General features: G+C 40.9%; 1 protein-coding gene across 4 annotated transcripts in view; it reads right to left on the reverse strand.

The window, feature by feature from the left end:
- cfdp1 (craniofacial development protein 1) overlaps nt 1-23,416 on the reverse strand; it is a 40,428-nt gene extending 17,012 nt beyond the window's left edge. The window contains exons 1-7 of one of the 4 annotated variants that reach the window (XM_047354277.1): nt 22,880-23,416; nt 16,757-16,883; nt 15,480-15,669; nt 15,190-15,299; nt 11,497-11,622; nt 9,238-9,246; nt 6,778-6,824 (exon numbers count right to left, since the gene is read on the reverse strand). In XM_047354277.1, the coding sequence (XP_047210233.1) occupies nt 6,778-6,824; nt 9,238-9,246; nt 11,497-11,622; nt 15,190-15,299; nt 15,480-15,669; nt 16,757-16,883; nt 22,880-22,946 (676 nt within the window). In that variant the 5' untranslated portion in view covers nt 22,947-23,416. Of the gene's footprint in view, nt 1-6,665; nt 6,825-9,237; nt 9,247-11,496; nt 11,623-15,189; nt 15,300-15,479; nt 15,670-16,756; nt 16,884-22,879 lie in introns of all 4 variants that reach the window. The other 3 variants (XM_047354262.1, XM_047354281.1, XM_047354269.1) reach the window with 3 other exon arrangements.
- Between the last annotated feature and the right edge of the window lie 204 nt (nt 23,417-23,620).

Here is a 23,620-nt window from a genome sequence, read left to right on the forward strand (position 1 = left end):
GTGAAATCAGTTTGTCAGTCCATAGCACTCTGAAACAGAGTTAAGTTGTTTGAGATGTTTCTCATCGACCATGCAATCATAAACGTGCGCTATTGCACTGTGGATGCCTTGTATCGATTTCAGTTCATATAAAACCGTCTTGGCAATCGTCTTTACTCTGAAGTCATCCGTTTGTATGCGTCGAAGTACCAGAAGATTCTGAATAGCAGGAACGAGTTTGGGGGTTACGAGTCGTCATACGATGCGTTGAAAGTTGACTTGGTAATAATCCTCCCCCAATACCTCCAGGCATTGGTGCTGACGCTGGCTCGGGTGGTTCGTTATACACCCATAGCAGGTTTCTCTGAGATAGTTCAAAGAGGTTATGTTGAATAAATGAAGTATCGCTGTTTTCACCGTATTGATGAGGGTGGTTGAGAACCAACCGTCAATTTCGTCCTCCTGGTTACTCTCATCCTCTGCTGAAGGCTGGGGGTCCTCCATCGGTTCCAGGGTTTGTGTAGGGGCTTCGGTAGAGGGTGAGTAGCTGGTGGCTACCTCCTCCTCCACAACCACCTTCATGTCTTCAGGCAGGACATTCGCGTCTACAGACTCAGCCATGAATAGCGGCAATGGTGAGCAGAGGTCTGGAGAAAGCGGTAGATATTTCATGTTGTATCCTGTAGGTGATGCAGGATTGAAGTGGTTCTCTGAGAATGAGGACGTTGAGGTGGATGGTGAGAAGAGGTCAGGGGAAGGTGGATGATATGGTCCAATGTTGAAGCTTTCATCGTGCTCAGGAGAGAAGTGGATCTCTGCTCGGTGGTTGTAGAGATCCCTGTATGGTGTCGGTCCACTCATTCTCATGATACAATTCTCAGTGTCTGTGAGCTTGCAGTTATCCCCCCCCGTATATATATCATAGGAAGGGGCGTGTCCTCAGAAGAGGGTTTGTTCTAAACGTAAAACAGGAAACGTCAGGGTTTTTTTCACTGACGTGACATCAATCCAACTTTGTGAGTTGTGGAAAAGGTCGGAAAGACGATGTCCAATTTCACTCATCTTCTCTGCCCAAGCTTCAAACGGCAGAGCCAGCATTGTCTTGAATATGCCGCAGTCCTGATTGAAAGCCTCCAACACAAACAGATCTGAGGGACTCGTCCGGTTGTTCCTGCGTCTGCTTGCCCGAAAAGACCAGCGGCCATTTGCCGTGGTTTTTGACCCCCACACTGCGCTAAAGAGAGGTTCTCTCTCAGCTATTTCAACATCGGATGGTATATGAAACATTCTCGCCCGTTTTACAGGTCGAGGAGACAGTTCATTTTCTTCTTCTTCCTCCCTCTCCTGCTTTGAGACTGTTTCAGGGGTATCATTAAGGTGCGGGATTGCAAGCCTTAACACAGCCCAGTCGCTGTGGGTGAGAGTACACAGAGCCAGTGATCCATTAAATACCTCATCTTGATCCAATTGATACAGGCAAAGCTCTCCTATTTCATACATGAAAATATAACCCCAGCTGCCAACCAGGCCATATGGCTCCAAAGACCATTCTTCCTGCAGAGTGTCGAACGGGGGTCTTTGTACCCTGCAGATGTAGTATGTTAATTTCTTTGGAGCATTCAATTCACGGGATGAATGCTGGTAGACGGTCACTGGGGTTTCGCACAGAACTGACATACATCTTGGCCGACGCGAGGTCTGATTTTCAACCATGGTTGTTGAAGTTGATGTTGGATCCTCATCATCGGTAGAGTATGTCATGACGGGAATTCCGATAGGTATCTCAGATGAGGAAGTAGATGATGCAGTTGCTTGTTCATCATCATCTTGGCACGCGTTGCGTTTCTCCTCCGCTTGACGATAAACTCTCTTAACTCTAGCCATTGTTGAACGGGTGTTCTTTTCCAACGAATGCTGCATGTAAAGTGCAGAGTTTTATCTCTGTATTTAAAGTAAACACTAAAGCACGCCCTATTGTTTTCATTGGGTTACTCAAGGTTTAACAATGCTTACACACACACCCCCTCTATTTTTAATTGGTGCTGATGCCAAACAGTTTCCGATAATACCATATTTGTCTTGTTCTATTTATAACAAACACACCTCTGTGTTTTTCATTGGCTCATTTAAGGTATCGCCCCTAATGACGACAACCAATCAGCATCCACGGTTACGCCCCATTGGACACACTCCCCTGTTTGACCACGTGACCTCCCGCCCACATGGTGCCCACATGGAGCCAACCGGAAGTCCCACCCTCACCAGAAGTCCCGCCCACCTGTCAAAAAGTTTCACGAAAGGGTGTACTTATATTCTCTCTTACACCAATAAGATAACAGCGCTATAAAAAAGGCAGCAGGTGAGCTCAGCTGTTTTCAATCAAATGAAAGGAATCTGCAGAAGACCTTTTATTTGATTTAGTGTTAAATACAGATAAGGTTATTATAGTGGTTGGGATTTTAACATTCATGTTGACACTGAAAGTGATAGCCTAAATATAGCCTTTAATGCTATCTTAGACTCAATTGGCTTTGCTCAAAACATTAACAAATCTACAAACCTATGTCTTCATTCTGTGTACCTTGTGCTGACATATGGCATTGAGTGTAAAGACATAACAATATTTTCTCATAACCCTGTCCAGTCTGACCATTTCTTAATAACCTTTGAGTTTAATTTAACCAAGTACTCCACACCTGAAAGAAAATTTCATTATAGTAGATCATTATCAGACAATCCTGTAACAACCTTTAAAGAATCTGTTCCACTTTTAATCTCCTCGTTATCACAGAAAAACACAGTGCAGGGCAATAATTTTGTTTCTTCCCCTTCACAAATTGATTCTCTTGTTCATAGTGTTACTTCATCATTGCGTGGTACATAAGACAATGCAGCCCCCTTGAAAAAGAAGGTAATTATTCATAGGAGACTGGCTCCCTGGTTTAATTCAGAGCTGCGTACTTTAAAGCACAATGTTAGAACATTGGAGAGAAAATGGTGCTCTACACACCTAGAGGATTCCTACTTAATCTGGAAAAATAGCCTACTGCTGTATAAAAAGACACTTCACCAAGCTAGAACAGCTTATTTCTCATCATTAATAGAAGAGAACAAGAATAATCCTAGGTTTCTCTTTAGTACAGTTGCTAAACTTACACAGAGTCATAGCTCTGTTGAGCCATCCATTCCCTTAGCTCTCAGCAGTCATGACTTTATGGGATTCTTCCAAAATAAAATTGATTCTATTAAAAAGAAAATCTTTGACATACTCCCGAAGATGATTACTTCATCAGCAAGTGAGACAACATTGGAAGTAACTGTAGAACCTGATCTGTGTTTGGACTGTTTTGATCCTGTGGAGCTTCCTGAGTTATCAGAAATATTAGCTTCATCTAAACCTTCAATTTGTATGTTAGACCCAATCCCAACCAAATTATTTAAGGAAGTGTTCCCTCTGATTACTAGCCCCATTTTAGATATGATTAACCTATCCTTAGTAAATGGATATGTACCACAAGCTTTTAAGATAGCTGTAATTAAACCTTTACTTAAGAAACCTTTGCTTGTTCGAGATGACTTGAAAAATTACAGACATATATCCAATCTTCCATTCTTATCTAAAATTCTTGAGAAAATAGTTGCTAATCAAATGTGTGAGCATTTACACAGCAATCACCTGTTTGAAGAGTTTCAGTCAGGCTTCCGAGCTCATCATAGCACTGATACAGCTCTGCTGAAAGTCACTAATGATATTCTTATGGCCTCAGATAATGGACTTGTGTCTGTACTTGTCCTCTTAGATGTCAGTGCTGCATTTAATACAGTCAATCACAATATTCTCTTAGAAAGGCTGGAACATGCATTAGGGATCAGGGGAACAGCGCTAGGCTGGTTTAAATCTTATTTGTCTGACAGATTCCAGTTTGTTCATGTAAATGATAAATCATCTTTAAACTCCAGGGTTAATTGTGGAATATCACAGGGTTCAGTACTTGGGCCAATTCTCTTTACTAATTTTACCTATTTTCCAATAGGTAAAATTATCAATTTTCACTGTTATGCTGATGATACTCAGCTTTACTTATCCATAGGTCGTGATGAGCCCAACCAGTTAGATAGACTACAAGCATGTCTTGAAGACATAAAAACTTGGATGACTTTAAATTGTCTGCTTCTAAATTCAGACAAGACAGAAGTTGTCGTCTTTGGACAGGAGTCTTTAAAAAAGAAACTGCTTAGTCAATCACTTAATCTGGATGGTATTAAATTGACCCCCAGTAATAAAGTAAAAAACCTTGGTGTTATTTTTGACCAGGACATGTCATTTAAATCCCATATTAAACAGGTTTCTAGGTTTCTAGAATTTCCTTCTTTCACCTCCGGGAACATTGCCAAAATAAGAAATATCCTATTCAGGAATGACGCTGAAAAACTAGTCCATGCATTTGTTACTTCAAGGCTGGACTACTGTAATTCTTTACTATCAGGATGTCCACAAAATGTAGTTAAAAGCCTTCAGCTGATTCAAAATACTGCAGCAAGAGCTCTGATGAAAATTAAAAAGAGAGATCATATTTCTCCTACTTTAGCTTCCCTTCATTGGCTCCCTGTTAATTCCAGAGACTCTAGAAGTAGAATGGGAGACAGATCCTTTAGTTATCAGGCTCCTCTCCTGTGGAACCAGCTCCCAGCTTTAGTCCATGAGGAAGACACCCTGTCTACTTTTAAGGCTAGGATTAAAACTTTCCTTTTTGATAAAGCTTATAGTTAGAGTGGCTTAGGTTATCCTGAGCTATCGCTGTAGTTATGCTGCTATAGGCTTAGGCTGCTGGAGGACATAATGACCACTTTAACTCTCTCTGCTACATTCTCACACTACTCTCCAATTTTCTATTATTTGCTGTTATTTCAGCTTTTAGCTTTATGTTCTCTCTCTTTTCTCTTCCTAGAAGCTACATCTGACCTCACTCTGTGTTTACCTGTGACACCTTCCTGGAGGGGGGCATCATCCAAGCTTCTGCTGGCAACAACTTAATGCTCACCTTCTACAGATGATCCACATGGCCCTGTCTTTCAGTGTTTAACCCTTTCTCTCTCCTAGATACAGCAATTGACTGAGCTTAACAGTAACTAACTGTGTGTGCTCTCTTTCAGACTCTAACCTTGAAAACTGGTTCAGAGTTTATCTGTTCTTTTTTTCTAGATGAAACGACTAAAGGAGCTACATCCATTAACATTTACTTTTCCATCCCATAGAAAGTACTCCTGTTTCAGTGCTTCTGTGTTTTTTTTCCTTCTCTGCTCTGTTCTCTCTAACCCCCAGTCGGTCATGGCAGATGACCGCTCACACTGAGCCTGGTTCTGCTGGAGATTTCTTCTTGTTTAAAAGGAGATTTACATCTCCACCGTCGCTACATGCATGCTCAGTATGAGGGATTGCTGCAAAGTCAACGCCAGTGACTGTCAACTGTCTCTACATGCTCATCCAGGAGGAGTGAATGCTGCAAGTCTCTGACTCGATGGAATCTGCTGGGTTTCCTTAGATAGAAAAACGTTTTATCCAATTTGGAATAAATAACAGAATCTGTCTGCACTGTTCAATGATTAGGATTAATTGGAGTGTATGTACCTGACTTTTGTGAAGTGCCTTGAGACAACATGTGTTGTGAATTGGCGCTATATAAATAAAATGAATTGAATTGAAAACTGAACTTTGTGTACTGCACACATGAGAGATGATGCCAGGACTTGTGATTTTCCTCCTACAGTTACTCTTAGTTTATTGGATACAGATGCTTTTTTATTTCCTATATAAATATCTTATGACCTCATAGCGGGAAGAAACCAGAGTATGCATTACTCTGCCCTTATGTGCTGGCTAACTTGAGTATATGGTGAGTCTGGAGCAATGGAAATCCTCTGTATACCTCACTCAGAGTAATCATGATGGAGGTCAAAGTGAAAAGAATCTTTAGGTTTTTGCAGGTCAGTATTTCATCTGGTGAACGAAAAGCTTTAGAGATTCTGAACAAAGTTTGTTTATGACAGCAAAATATAGTTTAATAAAACCGATTTGTAAGGAATGGGTGGATTTCTCCAACTGGGTGTGTGTTTGTGTTGGGATTTTTTTACACATAATACTGTACTGTACTGACAATGTATTTTAGGTGCATAATATTTACCAACAATTAGTAAAAATGTTTTGGCCAATAACTCTGTATATAAATTATATTGAAAATAGTGAACTTTGACAGTTGTAAAATGAACACAGTCGCTGTTTCATCCTCTGTCTGTAACAGTATCCCCCAAAAGTGCTGTTGTTGATGCAACCTGGTAAAGGTTACTGTGGGGCATTCACTGGAAGAAAATCGGATTTTCCGACCAGCTAGTCATTGCAGAACTTCTACAGATTCCCGCCACTAGCTGATTTCTCTGCATCTTTGATTGTATAAATGACTAAACATGTAGCTGCAGCACCTGTGTTACAAATACAAGACTGGGGAACTCCCTCCTTAAGTATAAATCGCAAAAACAAGAAGTTTGTGATATGTGTAGCTTCAAAGTTTTGCTCTCTTTGGATTGTAGAAGTTGGAAGGTAATTAATTCTGCCGTTTGACTGAAGAATGACTCAGTCTCACACCATGAACACGAACACTTAAGTCCATCAAGACACTCGAGCCTCTCACCCTTCTCTGCCTCTGTTGTGGATAGCCAGCTCCTCAGTGATGCCCTCTTCAGATTTAAAAGCATCCCAGTCCATCTTTGATTTTTCCAGTGTGCTCATCTTTTGTTTCTTACCTCCTATACGACTGAGGATGCTTGACATGCCTGCTGGACGCTTAGCACTGCAAAAACAAAAAGGATGAGAGTATAGATGAGTGATGGGATGACCCAGGTACTTACACACATTCACAGGAAAACTCTGCAGCACAAAGAGTTGTGCTTCTCTCTGTGAGGCTAAGGTAATGCCTTGGCTAAAAAAGTGAGTGACGACAGAAAAGCCAGCTTGCTTAATTTGTGGGATTAATATTGAGCAGAATCTCCAAGGCGAGGCAATCCAACCTCCAGGAGCCTGGCAGCAGAAACCAAGCCAAAGCTTTTCTAGTGAGGGAGAAGAGTCACAATGGCTCATGTCTACAGCTGTGGCTGAGAGCTGAACTGACCTGAACTGTTACTCTCTCTGCAGCATGTACTAAAGATACACCACCCCTCTTATGTTGCTTTGACTTGGAGTCCAAAAAGCCACAGTCCATTTCCCCCATTAATTCTGAGCACAATATGAATATTTATTAATTGTACATCTTATAATGTGTGCTGCATTATCACTTAACGTAGAGCTTTCTGTTTAGGTCATGTTGAGATGAAACCATCTGCAAAGAGAACCTGAATATCAGTTAGACCCTTTTCAATCACTGAATCACTTAGTGAAAGTATAACAACACATCAGTGGAGATGGGCATTATAATTTCATGCTGTATGATAAACAGATGCTTGATTAATTACTGAGAACCATTTCAACAGCAGTTATTTTGGCATTTAAAATTACATACAACCATGAGAACCTTGCACTCAGATTACACTATGCTGATGCTTGGTCTGCCGCTGCACTAAAGATAAACCTCATCTAATTACCCTCTCTTGGTAAATCATGTTCTTCAAATCCCATTGAATATTTTTTTCATAAATCCTGTGTTAAATAATTTTTAAGCTGCAAAGACAAGATCTGCTTTATCCGTGCATCGCATCTGATCAATAAGGATGGAGAATGAACAAGTTTGATGATTCTCCTTCCAAAGCTGTGCTGATAAAAGAAAACATCAAGTCAACCATGGCTTCTAGTTTAGTCTAGAAATAACAGCTCAAAACCTCCTCACAAAGGATCCAGTTTAATGTGTCTCAGACTAAATATGCTGCTATTATTTTAAGTAACATATATTTAAAAGTGAGCTGCAGATTTAAACAATATGACAGAGTCCAGCTCAAATCCTGCAGACTGGCTGCTGTTTACCTCCATAATAAAGCATTGACATGGTGTTACATGCAGGTAGAAGCTTCAAGGCATGGTAGGAAGCTTCAAGATGTCCAACAAGTGCTAGGATGGTCTTCTCCAGTCAGTGCACTACACAATCATGTTGCTACCAGTGCAGTGCTGGTTCATTGCTGGCAGCAAGTGGGTATGAATGGATCTGCATTTACAGTGAGGCGAAGACTCTTGGACAACAGCCTTGTAACAAAATCAGTAGTGAAGAAGTTGCTTCTGTCCAAGAAAAACATCAAAAACAAGGACAGACTGAAATTCAACAGGGAGTAAAAGGATTGACAGCAGCAAGCTGTGGCAATGTTATTTTTACAGCTTCTCAGTTATTTGGGACATTGATATAAAAGGCTAAGTCTACCATGGCCCGTCTGTCATTCCAGCAGTGAAGCATCCTGATAGAATCCATGTGTTTCTGCTTATTCAAGGGAGTGAACTGAATTATAATTGTTGCATGCACATCATCATGAACAAAAATGGGATTAATTAATTAGACATCCTAAAAGAGCAACTTTTTCCAACAATCCAGGAACAAATTGGTGACAATGTTTGTTGTGTTTTCCAGCATGTTGGAGCCCTGTGACACAATTCAAAAGGTGCTTAAACTGTTCAGAGCGCTAACATTTTGGAGCTGTGGTCAGGAAACACCTTAATATCTTTACCTCATCAAGGACCTGTGGTCAGTTTTGAAAAACCAGGTGGAGAAACAGAAGCTGACAAAAGACTTTTTTCCATTCACAGTTCCAGCACCACAAGGCTCCACTCCTCACTCTACTCAGCACAAACCCAGGTGTGTTTCCACTGACACACTGAGGCTGGAGTTATGGCCTGAAGTTCCACTTTCACCGGTCAGCATAGTGCACTGTCCTGCTATTCGCCGTTAAGGATTTATCATTCAGTGTTGGCCTTTTCCTTTCCCAATCTCTTTTATTGGTGTAGAGGTAGATGGAGACAATTTTGCACCATGATTTAAGTGTGTATTCTGTTTAGTCCAAGTTAAGTCTGTCATCACTTCAATCTCACCACTCATTCTTGAGTTTTTTGAGCACTCTGTTCACATCCAATTTTGGCCCTGCTCAGTGACAACGGGAATTGCTTCCAAACCTGGTACCAAATGCCAGTATTGGGCCGGAAAAGCCAGAAATGGAAGCGGTAGCAAAACGGGCTGAGTGGAGTGGAGCCGGCCAAAGTAGAACCCATGGAAAAGAGGTGGAACTGATCACCTGAAATCACTAAAAAGACAAGAATGGACCACCATCAGTCAGAATTTGGCCAAGATGTTCACATGGAACATGTCAGAGAAAAGAACAATAATTGAAACATTGATTCTTCACCATAATTTTATGTTACTACAAATAAAAATCTTTGAAACTCGTACTCGTCGTCTTCCGCTTTATCCTTTGAAACTCATTTAATATAATTATTATTTAGTTTAACTTTCTGAACATCTGTGTAACTGCAAAATGTTTGGACATGGCTGTATCTTCTCTGTTTGTGGTACTGCTTTTGCTCTTAGTTTGAATGAAAAAAAAAAAATTTAATTGCCTTGGAATTTAAAGAAAGACGGAAGTGACCTATAAAAACAGCTGACCTGGAATCCAGTTAAAGAATGTGCTCAACCTGTATTGCTGGACTGAATAACTGTTCTTATCTCGACATTATTAATTCTATTCTATTGTAATAACTACAAGTTATGTTTGACCATGTTTATGAGGACTTTTCATTAACCTCCGTTTACTCCCATTTATTTTCATTCATTTCTATGGCCTAACCCTGACCCTACCCATAACCACTTCCAGTGCATATCTAACCAGGAAAATGACCTCACTTTGCTGGTTAGATATGAAAAATGGTTCTCACTCAGCAGCAAGTACAAGAACATACACACAAACACACACGTACACACACACAAATAGGAAATGGGCTGTGAAAACTGTGGTTCCCTTCCGCTACAGGACTATTTCCCGTTTCCTCTCTCCTGTCTGGGTTTTCTTCTCTGAAAAAGGATGTGAATATCCTCACACCATTTATTGCTGTGGAAGCTAATTACAAACAGGTGGCACAATAGGAAAAAAAGCTTCACATACAGATACATCTAAAAAAAAGTTCTATATTTTTTGTTCCTCATTTCAGAAAGTGAATCTTGTAGATTATATATTATATAGATTCATTACCCAGAGTGAAATATTTCAAGCCTTTCTTGCAGCATTGACCCAAAAGTTAGTGTCTCAGAAAATGTAGTTATTACATAACACCAGTTTAAAAAATACTTTCATTGTATAAATGTTATGTAATGGCCATATTGTGGCCTACACAATCATGGGGAAGACTTCTGACTGGACACATGTCTAGAAGACAATCATTGACACCCTCCAAAATGTGGGGAAGCCACAAAATGTCACCCTAAAGTAGCTGGTTTGTCTACAAAGTGCTGTATCTAAGCATCTTTGTAGTACGTTGCGTGGCAGGAAAAAGTGTAGTACGCAAAAGTGCATCACTAACAGGAATAACAACAGCCATGGGAGGGCTGTGGAGCAAAATTAATTTAAGAATTTGCGGAAGCATCACAAGGAGTGGACACATCAAGCTCCGCTATGCACAGACAAATCCTAAACATGGGCTACAAATGTGCCATTCTTCATGTTAAGCCATTCCTGAACCAGAGATGTCTTACTTAGTCCCAGAGTCTGGAGCAAGACTGGAGAAGCACAGAATCCATGTTGCCTAAAGTCCGTTGTGCAGATTCCACAGGCAGTGATGATCTGGGGAACCATGTCATCTGCTGGTGTTGGTTCACTGTGTTTTACACCTTAAGTCCACGGTCAATGCAGCCATGTGCCAGAACATTTTAGAGCCCTTCATGCTTCCCTCTGCTGATGAGCTGTGTGGAGATGCTGATCTTATTTTCCAGCAGGACTTGGTATCGGCTCTCACTGTCAAAGGTACCAAAAGCGGGATCAATGACCATGGTGTTACTGTTGTTGATTGGCCAGCAAACTCCCCTAAAATCTATGGGCTGTTGTCAAGAGGAAGATGAGACACCAGACCCAACAAGGCAGATGACCTGAAGGCAGCTATCAAAGCAACCAGGGCTTCCATTACACCTCACCAGAACCATTGGCTGTTTGCCTTCTTGCCATGCCGCACTGATGCAATAATTCATGCAAGAGGAGGCCCAACCAAGTATTGAGTGCATAGAAATGAACATACTTTCAGAGACCTGACATTTGTGCTTAAAATATCCTTTTATAATGGATCTTATGTAGTATTATTTTTGGAGACACAGTAAGCCATAATCCATATATATATATATATATATAAATCTATATACATATAAACATATATATACATATAAATCTATACCTCTTCTTTCAGTTAGAGCGTGGCTATGGAGAATGCAATATCTTTTTACAGGTAACAAATGGTGGGTCTTGTTTAGTTATTCTGGTGAGGCAGCAAATATTGTGAAGGTGTTTATTTACCTGGGACCAGGAAGAGATGGCTGCATGGGTGATGAGCTCGTCTCTTCATCTTCCTCCTGTTGAGCGCTCTGACTCTTCAGATAACTCCTAGCTTCCCTTGAATCAACTGATACCTCCTTATTCACCCTAAAATCAGAGATAGATGCACATAAAACACTAACTCACTAAATTTGCTCCAGTGTTTGGTCTTTGAACAGGAGATAGGTCAAATTTCACTGAATAAGTCTTTGACTTTACTTTATTCTAGTAATTTATACCATTGGTTGTGTATATACTTATTCCAAACCATCTACAAGAAGGGACAGAGCAGACTGTATTTCTTGAGGAAGCTTAGGTCCTTTGGTGTTTGCAGCAAGATGCTGCATATCTTCTATAAATCTGTTGTGGAAAGTGTGATCTATTCTGCCATCATCTGCTGGGGAAGCAGCATCAGAGCCAGGGACTTAAAAAAGCTCAACAAGCTTATAAAGAAGGCCGGCTCTGTTCTGGGGAGTCCTCTGGAACCTCTGGAAATCATTGTGGAAAGACGGATTCTTCATAAAATGAAGAACATTATGGAGAACCCTGAGCATCCTCTTCATGAGACTGTCCTACAACAACAGAGTGTCTTCAGTCAGAGGCTTCTTCAGATGTGCTGTAAGACGGAGTGCTACAGGAGATCCTTCCTGCCCACAGCCATCAGCATCTACAACGGCTCTTTGAAGAAACCTTCATAATGAGCTACAACATTTAATTTCCCTTTGGGATTAATAAAGTATTTTTGAATTGAATTGAAATCCCAATTTAAACCCAAATGTTTAAATTGGCCACATAAAACAGGGCCACATGGCTGCCTGGCTATTGGTATGGCTATTGGTATAAACAGCCATGTCAGAAAAATATGACATCACATTGGATATTCAGTCCTTTCCAAAAAAATATTCCCATAATTTTGTCACACCTTTTTTTATTTACCTTTAGAAAATAAACTCATTTAAATATAAGCAAACACCAAAATTAGCTGTTTTAGTCATTACACAAAGAATAAATAAAATGTGTTTTCTACTGAAGAAAAAAGTTTCTGTTACTCCCTTTGGTTGAAATAAGCTCAGTCAGATGCTTCTGTACAGATCTACTAGGCTCGGTCTGAGTTTGGGGATCTTGCATGTTCAGCATGTTTCAGGTCACTCCACAGAATCTCAAAGACGTCAAGATCTGGGCTTTGACTTGGCTACCTAAAGACTTTCCATTTCTGAATTCTCAGCCAACAAGTCCACTGGTGTCCAGGTAATTCATTTCAGATTTATATGTCCAAAATATAGCATTGCAGACGTTTAGGGGCCAAATGTAGGAAGTGTACTTATGCACAAAAATCTTGTTTTACGCAATGTTTTACGCACAACTCGGCAAGTACAAAAAGGAACATTGTGTGAAAGTGCGCGTAAATCCACGCAAACTTTTGACCGGCCGTGAAAATGTGCGGAAGCCACGCAAACCTTTTTAATCGACAATGATAAACTACAGAAAACTAAAACTCACCTAAATCCACTGAGATATGATTCCATTCAGCTTTATTTAATTAATGGAGCATCAAACCTGATGTTTTTTCAAAATTTCAGCTTTTATGGTTTAAACCCGAGCGATGAGTGATAAATCACATTTAGCCTTATACGATAACATAAGACACCCATGAAAATGATGGAAACAACCTCAGTTGGGTGTAAACTGTGAAACGTCCCAATTCTGTCACCTGTAGATGGAAATGCTGTTTCCATCCAAATGCTGTTTGGATGTTTGGCTGTCACAGCACAGTTGCCATGGTTATTTGGACATGTGATAGGTGACTTCCGGTTATTTATACTACTTTGCATATATATTTAGGGGTGGGGACCGGCTGGTCCAAGTGCCACGTGCAGCTAGGCAGAATTCACCGTAAATTGGGATGTGTGAAGGCTATGTGTGCGGTGACATGTCTACGCAAAGTTTCGTACATCTGAATTTTTTTGTGCGCTGCAAGTTTCATAATTACTCCATATCACAAACTTTGAAAGCAGGGCACTCTTTTGTACATGAGGCCCCTGGTCCTTAACCTTGTTCACGGGGGTCTTCATGTTTATCTTAGAAAGGAAAGGTTTCTCCCTTGCCCCCCTCCCATTAAAGTTAAACCTGTACAGTCTCTGTATTGGACAGTACAGAAACGCACTTTTATATTAACAACACCAAGAGCCTGCGGTAGACTAAACTTCTCAGATTTCCATTTGTATTAACAACTTGAAAACGTATAATTTTCATTCCATGTTTCAATTATGCATTGATTTGTGTTGGTGTATCCCATAAAAGTCCAATAAAATAAACTGACTGTGGTTGAAACATGACAAAATGTGAAAAGGTTTAAAGGGTATAGCTCACAGTACCAGCCTCCAGCTGTCAGTGGATCCCCAGCTTTCCGACTGACTGGGAGGAGCAGGTGAGGCTGGGCAGCATCTTCTCCTGCTCAAGAACCACCAGCACCGGCGCCCCGCTGGGGTGTGTTCTATCCCCACGCCTCTTCTCCCTCTACACAAATGACTACACCTCAGCGGACCCGTCTATGAAACTCCTGAAGTTCACAGAGTATACCACTGTATTTAGTCTGATCCAGGACAATGATGACTCAATGTACAGACAGGAGGTGGATCCGCTGGTTCACTGTTGCGGTCAGAACCACCTGGAACTTAAGCTACTCATGAGTGTGGAGATGATGAGAATCATCAGAGCTAACCTTCCCTCTATCCAGGACTTAAACATGTCTAGGGCCAGGAAAAGGGCAGCTAAAATCTCTGCAGACCCCCCACACAAACTGTTTAGATCTTTGGGTTGGCGCTACAGAGTGCTGTTAGCAAAAACCAGCCACCGCAGCGACACTTTCTTAGTCCAGGCTCTCTGTCTGATGAACACCAGTCAGTTCCCAGATCTATACCATGCATATTTGCACCAATTCCACCCTGTCTTTTTCTTTAATGAAATACTGTATATATTTACAGGAAAGAGCAAACTTTTATTTTTTATTATTTCTTTTCATTGAGAGCAGTTGGAACTGAGGTCAAATTCCTTGTTTATGTGCACAAACCTGGCGAATAAAGTTGGCGCCGATAAATACTTTCGTAAGATACTGTAATACCCAGTTTGAGATGGGCTTTGCTTTGGGTTATTCTATTCACATACCCTTACCTCCCTTCTGTATTTCCACTTTTGTACTCAGCACAAACTGAAAACAAACTGCTAGAAATGCAGCGGCCAAAGGGAAAGTAATTCACTTGTCTAGAAGCTATTGTTTATGTGATGATGTTTAGGATTTACCCAGCAGTTTTCTCAATGGACCGGGCCCTCTTTATCACTAAGCCAGAGTAAAGGGATGCTCAATGAACATCAGAGAAAACAAATGCCAGGTCTATTATAATAGTGTGGCATCATGATGGCCATATTTTAAAGATTTGCTTGGTATTCAATGTCAGTAACAAGGCTTAAGATTTGAAATATGTATATCATACAGTAATGCCATTTTACAGTATATTTAAGTGTTGTCCAGACAGTATTTGTGTGTTTGCAGCTCTATCTACTGTTCATTGTATAGAAGATCTGAGATCACACTCGTACACATGGGGAGAACTGAAAGCAACAGTCATAAAACTGATGGATGCAATGAACCCGCATCAGAAGGATTCAGGGACTGACCGAACTTCTTCTCCAGCAAAGTCAAACACTTTAGTGATGGTGACTTTAGCAGGTCCTGGTGCTTTGGTTTTTGTACTTAAAGAAGTCCCCTTTAACACTGAAGGTTCAGTCTGCAAGTAAAAACACATGAATCAATACAGGACAAAGACAACATGATGACCTCAAAGTTGTTCTTACTCCTACGATTTATTACTATAAAATGAAAATGACAACATGCTGTTGGTCAGACTGTCATCTTAACATTCTGACATTTATAAAAACTCCCTTGCCTTTAATAGAAGCATTCTTACCTCCTTTGTGGTCTCTGCCCGGCAGTCAGGTGCAGATTCTTTGGGTCTTGATCCGACGTCGGACAGGAAAGTCGCCCAGAGATCATCTGATTTCTTCTTTCGTTTCTCTTCATCATCATTGTCTTCCTTTGGCAGCTGAGCCTCTTCAGTCCCATCCTTCTCTTCCCGCTTTAACTTCTTCCTTTTCTTCCTGTTTTAAGGAGTTCATTAAATCTTTATGATTCTCATGTGATTTTACTGTGAAATAAATTAAATTATTTTTTTATTGAATATAAAGAGCAAACACAAAAATAATAAAGTCATCCAGAGCTACAGCCTTGTGACTATTTTTTATATTACTTTAAACGATGTTATGTAGTAACATATATTTCAGTTTATTTATGTGGCACTAAATCACCCCACTACTGATTCGGTCACAATGTTAAAGTAAAGAAGGTTAAAGTATTTAAAATCTAATTAATTCTAAAATTATTTTTTACTGGTTCTGTCTGTGTGTTATGGTAATCGGTGTTATTATCAGAAACCAGTAATGGAACAAATGAAACAAATAAAACAAAGGTTATTCGATTTTTGAGTTTTTTTATATGTGGCAAAACATATGAGCTGATTTCATTTTGTTCCATTTTTTTTTTTTTATTATTGAGAAGATAAGATTTGGCAAAGCAAAACAAAATATGACTCATGTTTTCATATTCCAGGAGAGGCACCTAATTCCAAGACTAGAAGTTTGTTTCTGATAGAAAATGAGACCGATGTCCCATAGAAGATATAGAACAATGTAAAAGGAGATGGAAACATCATTCAGTCTGAGATTAGAACCAATTTCTGCAGTGTTGAACCATTTATAAGGTCATACATACAGGAGTTTTGAGGGTCTTAGTGACTACACCAATCGGCCATAACGTTAATATCAAACCTGGCCCATAATTAGGCCTTTTGATACCATGGCAACAGCACATTGGTGGCAGTGGCCGTCACTGCAGGATAAAGCTTGTTGGACACACTGGCAGACAGAAGGGTGGAGGGTTTGCCTTGATGCAGAAGGCAAATCAAATCATGTTAGGAAAATGCTGCAGGTTTTTTTCACAATAACAACATAGATACAACTGTAGCCCATCCCAAGTAATGAATATAACTACACACACACTGACACACAGGACTGATGATGGACTTGTACATTGACATCATTGCAACTTGAGCAGCTCATTGCCTTACTAGGATAGGACTCTGTTCTTATAACACACATTGCACCCTTGAAATCCGTGTACCACACTCACTTCATGCTGATGTCCTTTCTTTTATTTTTCATCTTGAGGACATGGTCAGAATGTTGCACACCGTCATCCTCGTTGAGAGGCTCTTCCTTCTCACAGTCATTAATGTCATCCTCACTGAGGTTATCATCTGGAACAAAAAAGAGCAGAAGCATATTTAAAATGTATATAAAGGTCCTGTTCGTATATAGATTTTAAAGCAAATATTTACATACAGTATATAAAAAGACAAGCTTTTCTTCTCACCGTATGACATTAAATCAGACTAAACTTTCCCTCTTTTAGGTCAGTTAGATTTACCAAAATTTTCCATCTTCCCAGTAGACTAAACTTAGTATGCCTTTAAATAATTTGGTAGAGCCTAGATGATGATTTTATGGCTCTGTTAGCTTTTGATCTCTGGTTTGACAACATCTGACTTAGATGGATGCACACTTGCAAAAGGGTTAGGGGTTAGAAACACTGTTTCCTTAAATGACATCATGAAAACCTCAAAAGAAATCAGCCAATCGTGGGCCTACACAAGTCCGGTTCATTCTTTGGTACAAGTTCCAGATGCATGTAGTTGCCACATTCATCTACTTAAAATTATATGTATAGAAAAGTGTAGCCATCATACAGCTAGAGACATGTTCTGTGCCCTAGAACATTTGTGGTGCAAAATGTGCGCATCATCACCAGAACAAAAGCTGAAGACCTTGTGGAGATGCTGGCTGAAGCTGGTAAGAGAGTGTCATTATCCACAATGAAATTAGTCTTGTATTAACATAGTCTGAAAGGAAGAAGCTATTTTTCCAAATGCAATGTAAAAGGCCAGATTACAGTTGCCCCAGAGGACACATCCACAAATTTTTCTGGACTTTACCTGTGCTCTGATGAAACATAAATTGAAGTGTTTGGTCATAATGACTATTTCTGCATTTGAAGGAAATCGAAGAAAGCTTAAAAGCTTGAGAACATCAACCCAACTGTGAAGTGTGGGGGTGGCAGCATCATGTTGTGGCTTTAAGAGGCACCAGTTTACTTCAGAAAATAGATGACATTGTGAAGAAAGAAAATAAAGTGGAAACATTGAACCGATATGTCAAGACGTCAGCCTGGAAGTTAAAGTTTGGCACAAATTGGTCTTCCAAATGGGCAATGACCCTCAGCATACAAACTGGCTGGAGAGGCCATTATAAAGCCCAAATCTAAAACAAATTGAGCTGAAAAGGTATTTGTGAACAAGGCAGCCTACAAACCTGACAGTTACACCAGTTTAGGCAGAAGGAATGAGCCAAAAATCCCAGCAAACTACTGTGAGAAGATGGTAAACGGATACACAAAATGTCTGACCCAAGTCATACAGTTTATCAAGTAGTTCAACCAAATACTAAGGAAATGTAGGTAAACTTCTGAATTTGAAGCAAATATAAAAACATCTCCAAAAAACCCTCTGTGATTATTCTTTTATTCAGCACACATAATTAGGTCAGAGCAGGAAGCCTGCAAGGGCCTATTGTAATTGTAGGATTTCTTATTAGGCCCGAGCAGGAAACTGCAAGGGCCTATTGCAATCGCAAGAATTCTTATTCTTTCTTTCTTTGTTTTTTCCGTTGCGTCTTTGCGGGGCAATTTGGGGACTTTGCCATGCACTAAAACGCGTAAGATTTTACCCAAAATTGTCCCCCGCGTGAAATTCTTGTTCCATAATGTCGTTGTCAAGGGGCGTGGCCAAATCACTTAGCCACGCCCCAAACGTGAGATGGGCTGAACCGTAAGTCGTAGAGATCTGAAATTTGGCACACTGCTAGAGCTCCTCAAACCATGAAAAAAAGTCTCTGGGGGGGGTATGTCCTAAAGGATTGTGAAATTTAGAACACATATGTAGCTTCTCAGGACCTACAAAAACGTCTCTTGGAGAGTTGGCCCAAACCCAACAGGAAGTGGGCCATTTTGGATTGAAGTTGCCATTTTGACCCCATTTTTGCTATTTCTAGCCCACGTATCTGAGCGAACTCCTCCTACAGCTTTTGACTTAGACACTTGAAAATCACTCAGTATACTCTTATGGCACTGGAAATCAAAAGTTATCAAAAGCTTTTTGATACATGAAAGCGTGTGGGCGTGGCCACGCCTCAAAATATGACTTCTCGCCATAAAAGACGAAATTGTTAAAGCTCCTACAAGGAAAGTCACAGAGACCTGAAACCTTCAAAGATTGATCTGCCTCTGGCCCTGAACAATATTCACTGATCAGATGCTGACATCAGCGAAGCCCCGCCTCCTGAGAACAGGAAGTGTAATGGTTCACTTAGTGTGGTCCATTTTTGATCCCCTCCACCTAATCAACATGAAACTGTCCCAAGTGAGAGATAACATGATTGTCTAAGTTTGTGTCTAGGACTGACTGGTTTGGCTGGAGGGTGTGGCTATGACGGCGTGGCGAATTCTGATGTCACGCCACGGCCATACATTTGGCTCTAAATTACACATGCATGGTCCGATTCACTCCAAACTGACATGACATGGACATGTTGACAAAGTCAATTAATGATGTCGTTTAGCCCCGCCCACAAACAAACAAGCGAGGGCAGCTTCCATCTGGAAGGTCCGATTCACTCCAAACTGAATATGGTTGATGTTTGTCAGGCCTCAAACAGCTCTATTGGATTACAATGAAATTTGGATCAATAGTGCCCCCTGGGACACTTCAAAGGCTTTATCTCCCTCATACATCATCGGATCCACTTGAAATGTAGTATACATCATGACTGATCAATGCTGAACATGTTGACACGGTCAGTTCATGACATCATTGCTGCTCCGCCCGCTAATAAACAACTCAGCGCAGCTTCCATCTGGAAGGTCGGATTTCCCCTAAATTTTAAATGCTTCTTGCCAGATGAGAACTCTGCACTACCGAAGATCATATGAAGTGTCGCTCACAGTCCCTCCTAGTGGCGATGTATGGAACCTAATGGCAGCCTCCTCGGTCATGTGCAGCTGGCGATGCCAGACTCCTGCGGTCGCTGCACAGGCTGAGTTGCGCTGAGGTGCGAGGGCCTTCAAGGCTGCTTGCATTATTATTCCGTTTGGCCGTCGCGGGGCAATATGGGGACTTTGCCAAGCCCCCAGATGCATACGCTTTTACCCAAAATTGTCCCCCAATGAAAACTCTTGATCCTTAATGTTGTCGTCAATGGGCGTGGCCAAACCACTTAGCCACGCCACCAAACAGTGAGATAGGACGAACAGTAAGTCGTATAGATCTGAAATTCGGCACCCTGGTAGAGCTCCACAAACCAAGAAAAAAAAAACTCTCTTGGGGGTATGCCCGAAAACGCACAGGAAGTCGGCCATTTTGGGTCAAAGGCTGAGTTTTGGACGTTTTTCACTTTTACTCACCTCGAACTTTAACGAACTCCTCCTAGGGATTTTGACCTATCGGCTTCATATTTGGTCAATATGCTGATAAGGCATGAGGGATTAAAAGTTATCAAAATTGAGACTTTTCATGTATGCTGAAGGGGTGTGGCCAGTGCATAAAAATGGCATTCGCGCTGAAAGTGAAAAAATGCAATAACTTTCCCAACGAAACACCAAATCACACCAAAGTTGGCATGAAGGAGGACCTTCGGGTTCCCGACAATCCTATAGGGTCATATGCTGACATCATCAAAGCCACGCCCCCTGAGAACAGGAAGTCACTTTTTTTACTGGGAAAAGTCACTATCTGGCTGTCTACACTCAATCAACTTGAAACTGTGTCAGGTGACTGATAACTAGTGGGTCTAACTTCGTTTGAAGTACAGTGACAATTCATAAAAGGGCGTGGCCGTGGTGGCGCTGCAAAGTTGGCCGTCACGCCATGGCCATACGTTTGGCTTTAATTTCCACATACATCATCTGATCTGCACCACATTCAATGTGATTGATCCTTGTCCAGTCCCCAACAGAGATCTGATGACATATTTGGTGGGTGTGGCCCAATTCGTCCACAGCGCCCCTTAGAAAATTAAAAAAAATCAGCCCCAAGCCATGCTTTGACCGAGGAATCTGAAATTCGGTACACATATGTATCTTCTCAGGACCTACAACAAAGTCTCTTGGAGCATTGGTCCAAACACAACAGGAAGTCTGCCATTTTGGATTCAAATGTCCATTTTGACCCTGTTTTGGGCGTTTCTAGCCCGCATATCTGAGCAAACTCCTCCTACAGCTTTTGACTTACAGACTTGAAAATCACTCAGTATACTCTTAAGGGATTGGGGATCAAAAGTTATCAAAAGCTTTTTCATACATGAAAGCGTGTGGGCGTGGCCACGTCTCAAAATATGACTTCTCGCCATAAAACACTACATTGATATAGCTCCTACAAGGAAAGTCACAGACAAATGAAACCTTCTGGGATTGATCTGCCTCTATGCCTCAACAATATTCACTGATCACATGCTGACATCATCGAAGCCCCGCCCCCTGAGAACAGGAAGTATCACGTTTTCCTTTACAGAGTCAATGTTTCATGTTCTTCACCTAATCAATGTGAAACTGTCCCAAGTAACAGACAACATGATGCTCTTAGACAGTCGACAGTACTTACTGCTTTAGCTGGAGGGTGTGAATATGATGGCGTGGCGAATTCTGATGTCACGCCACGGCCATACGTTTGCCTCTAAATTACACATGCATGGTCCGATTCACTCAAAACTGAATATGCTTGATTTTTGTCAGCCCCCAAACACCTCTATTGGATTACATTTAAATTTGGATCAACAGCGCCCCCTAGGACACTTCAAGGGCTATATATCCCTCATACATCATCAGATCCACTTGAAATGTAGTATACATGATCATGACTTAATGATGGACATGTTGACACAGGCAATTGATGATGTCGTTTTAGCCCCGCCCAAAAACAAACAAGTGAGTGCAGCTTCCATCTGGAAGGTCCAATTTACTCCGAATTTTGAATGCTTTTTGCCAGACTGAAACTCTGCATGACTGAAGATCATATGACATCTTGCTCAAAGTGCCACCTACTGGCGACGTGTTGAAGTGACGCGGTGTCATCGTATGTGGCATGTAGGAGGCGATGCCAGGCTCCCGCGGTCGCTGCGCTGAGGTGCAAGGGCCTTCAACGCTGCTTGCAGCTTTAATTTATTTTGTAATCCTAACAGACTTTAAACTGGCAACATCTAATCAAATTAAATGTCGGACAGGATTTATGTGTATGTGTATATTTAAATAGATGGTATTTGTATATCAGGTTCAAGTATATGTTACATATAAAGGTGTTTTTCCGTCCAACTCCTGCAAAGAAAATCCACATTATCAGCTTTCCACTGCCGTGCCTGAGAGTAGGTATGAGATGTTTGTGCTGATATGCTGTTTTGTTTTATGCATTATACTGTAAACTATGTCCATAAGGTCAGACGCTATTATGTCGATTATATCTATCCTGTGGGAGGATAGTTAAAATTTGACCATACAAACCTAAGCCCTCCTGCCAAGAATAGAGGCTCTCTCCTGCCAACCCTTTATGAAAGACCATAATCATTCCATCTTCTTCCTTATTGTAACATTCAGAGTTCTGTGCTGAGATATAGTTCTTGGTTTATTCTGTATGTTTCTGAGCAGCATGGTGTGTCCGGGATCTTTTCCACTTGTGATTAATACTTCTCATTGTGTGAACTCACTTTATCCTACAAATAATAGCAACAAGCAATGTGTTACTGCTCTTATTCAGCTAAATTCGAAGCTGATATTAAGAACCCGATGCTTTCTATAATGGTCTGAATCATACCGTAAGAACTTTAGTTTTTTTTTTTACCATCATTTTAATACAATAAATTGTATAACATTTCCCAAATGAGCCAGCTCTAAACGCACTACATTCTGTGTGATGAAATTGTACAACTGCTATTACAGTAAATTATTCAGGATTAAGAAATATACGTCGTCAGCTATTAAACTACAACAGCACAGGTAAAAATGTGACACAGCCTGTATCTTTAATGTAATTTCACCACACATCAGATTACAGGTAACAAATCAAGGATGTGATCAGTCTATCGGTGGTAATTACTATTAATAATCTTCCGTTATCAATTGCAAATCCTTATTTAACCCTATGCACGGCCTTACCTGAGGGAACATAGTCAGCATCTTCATGTGACAGATATCCGTCAGAATCGTAGTCAGAGTAACTCATAGTGCTAAGGGGAAGGAAGCCTTCGGAGGAGAGAAGAATAGGATGCAGCAGCGGTGCTCCCTGGAAGCCTGTTTTAATGTTAACACAGCTTTAGAGAAGCAACCTGCGCTGGGTACAGAAGCTTCCTCAACACCAACACAACGACGGAATAACTAAAACACTGACGAGATAGCTTTTCTATCCGTGGACAACCATAACCACACACACACACAGACTTCCTGTCCCGTACCACTCAGGTTCGGTAGGAAACTACCTTCTCTTTAGGACGGTTCCTGACCGAGCAATTTCACATGGAAGCAGTGTTGCCAGGTGTACGATAATTATCGTATTTGTACGATAATTTTGCTCTCTGTACGATGTACGAAACATATTCCAAAAAAAGGCCAAATGTACGATCATTTGACTATTCCGTGAATATGTGGTTGTAATCAAGTTGTCATCAGCCTATCGCCAAAGTCTGTCGGAGTTTTTTTGTGAACCCTGAAGGCATCTGTGTCCGGATTCCGAAACAAATGCTGGAAATTCCAGCCAATCGTGCTTTTCTAAATGTGACCTACGAGTGACGTGTATGCTTTGGCCTGAGAACAACGGCCATGATTGGCTGAATAGTCCACTGCGCCCGCCCATGATTGAGGAAAAGAAAAAAAAGAAAAGAAGAAGAAGCAGAGCCCGGT

This window comes from Girardinichthys multiradiatus, chromosome 2, assembly GCF_021462225.1.
Source record: "Girardinichthys multiradiatus isolate DD_20200921_A chromosome 2, DD_fGirMul_XY1, whole genome shotgun sequence".
In the NCBI taxonomy this organism is placed as follows: Eukaryota; Metazoa; Chordata; class Actinopteri; order Cyprinodontiformes; family Goodeidae; genus Girardinichthys; species Girardinichthys multiradiatus.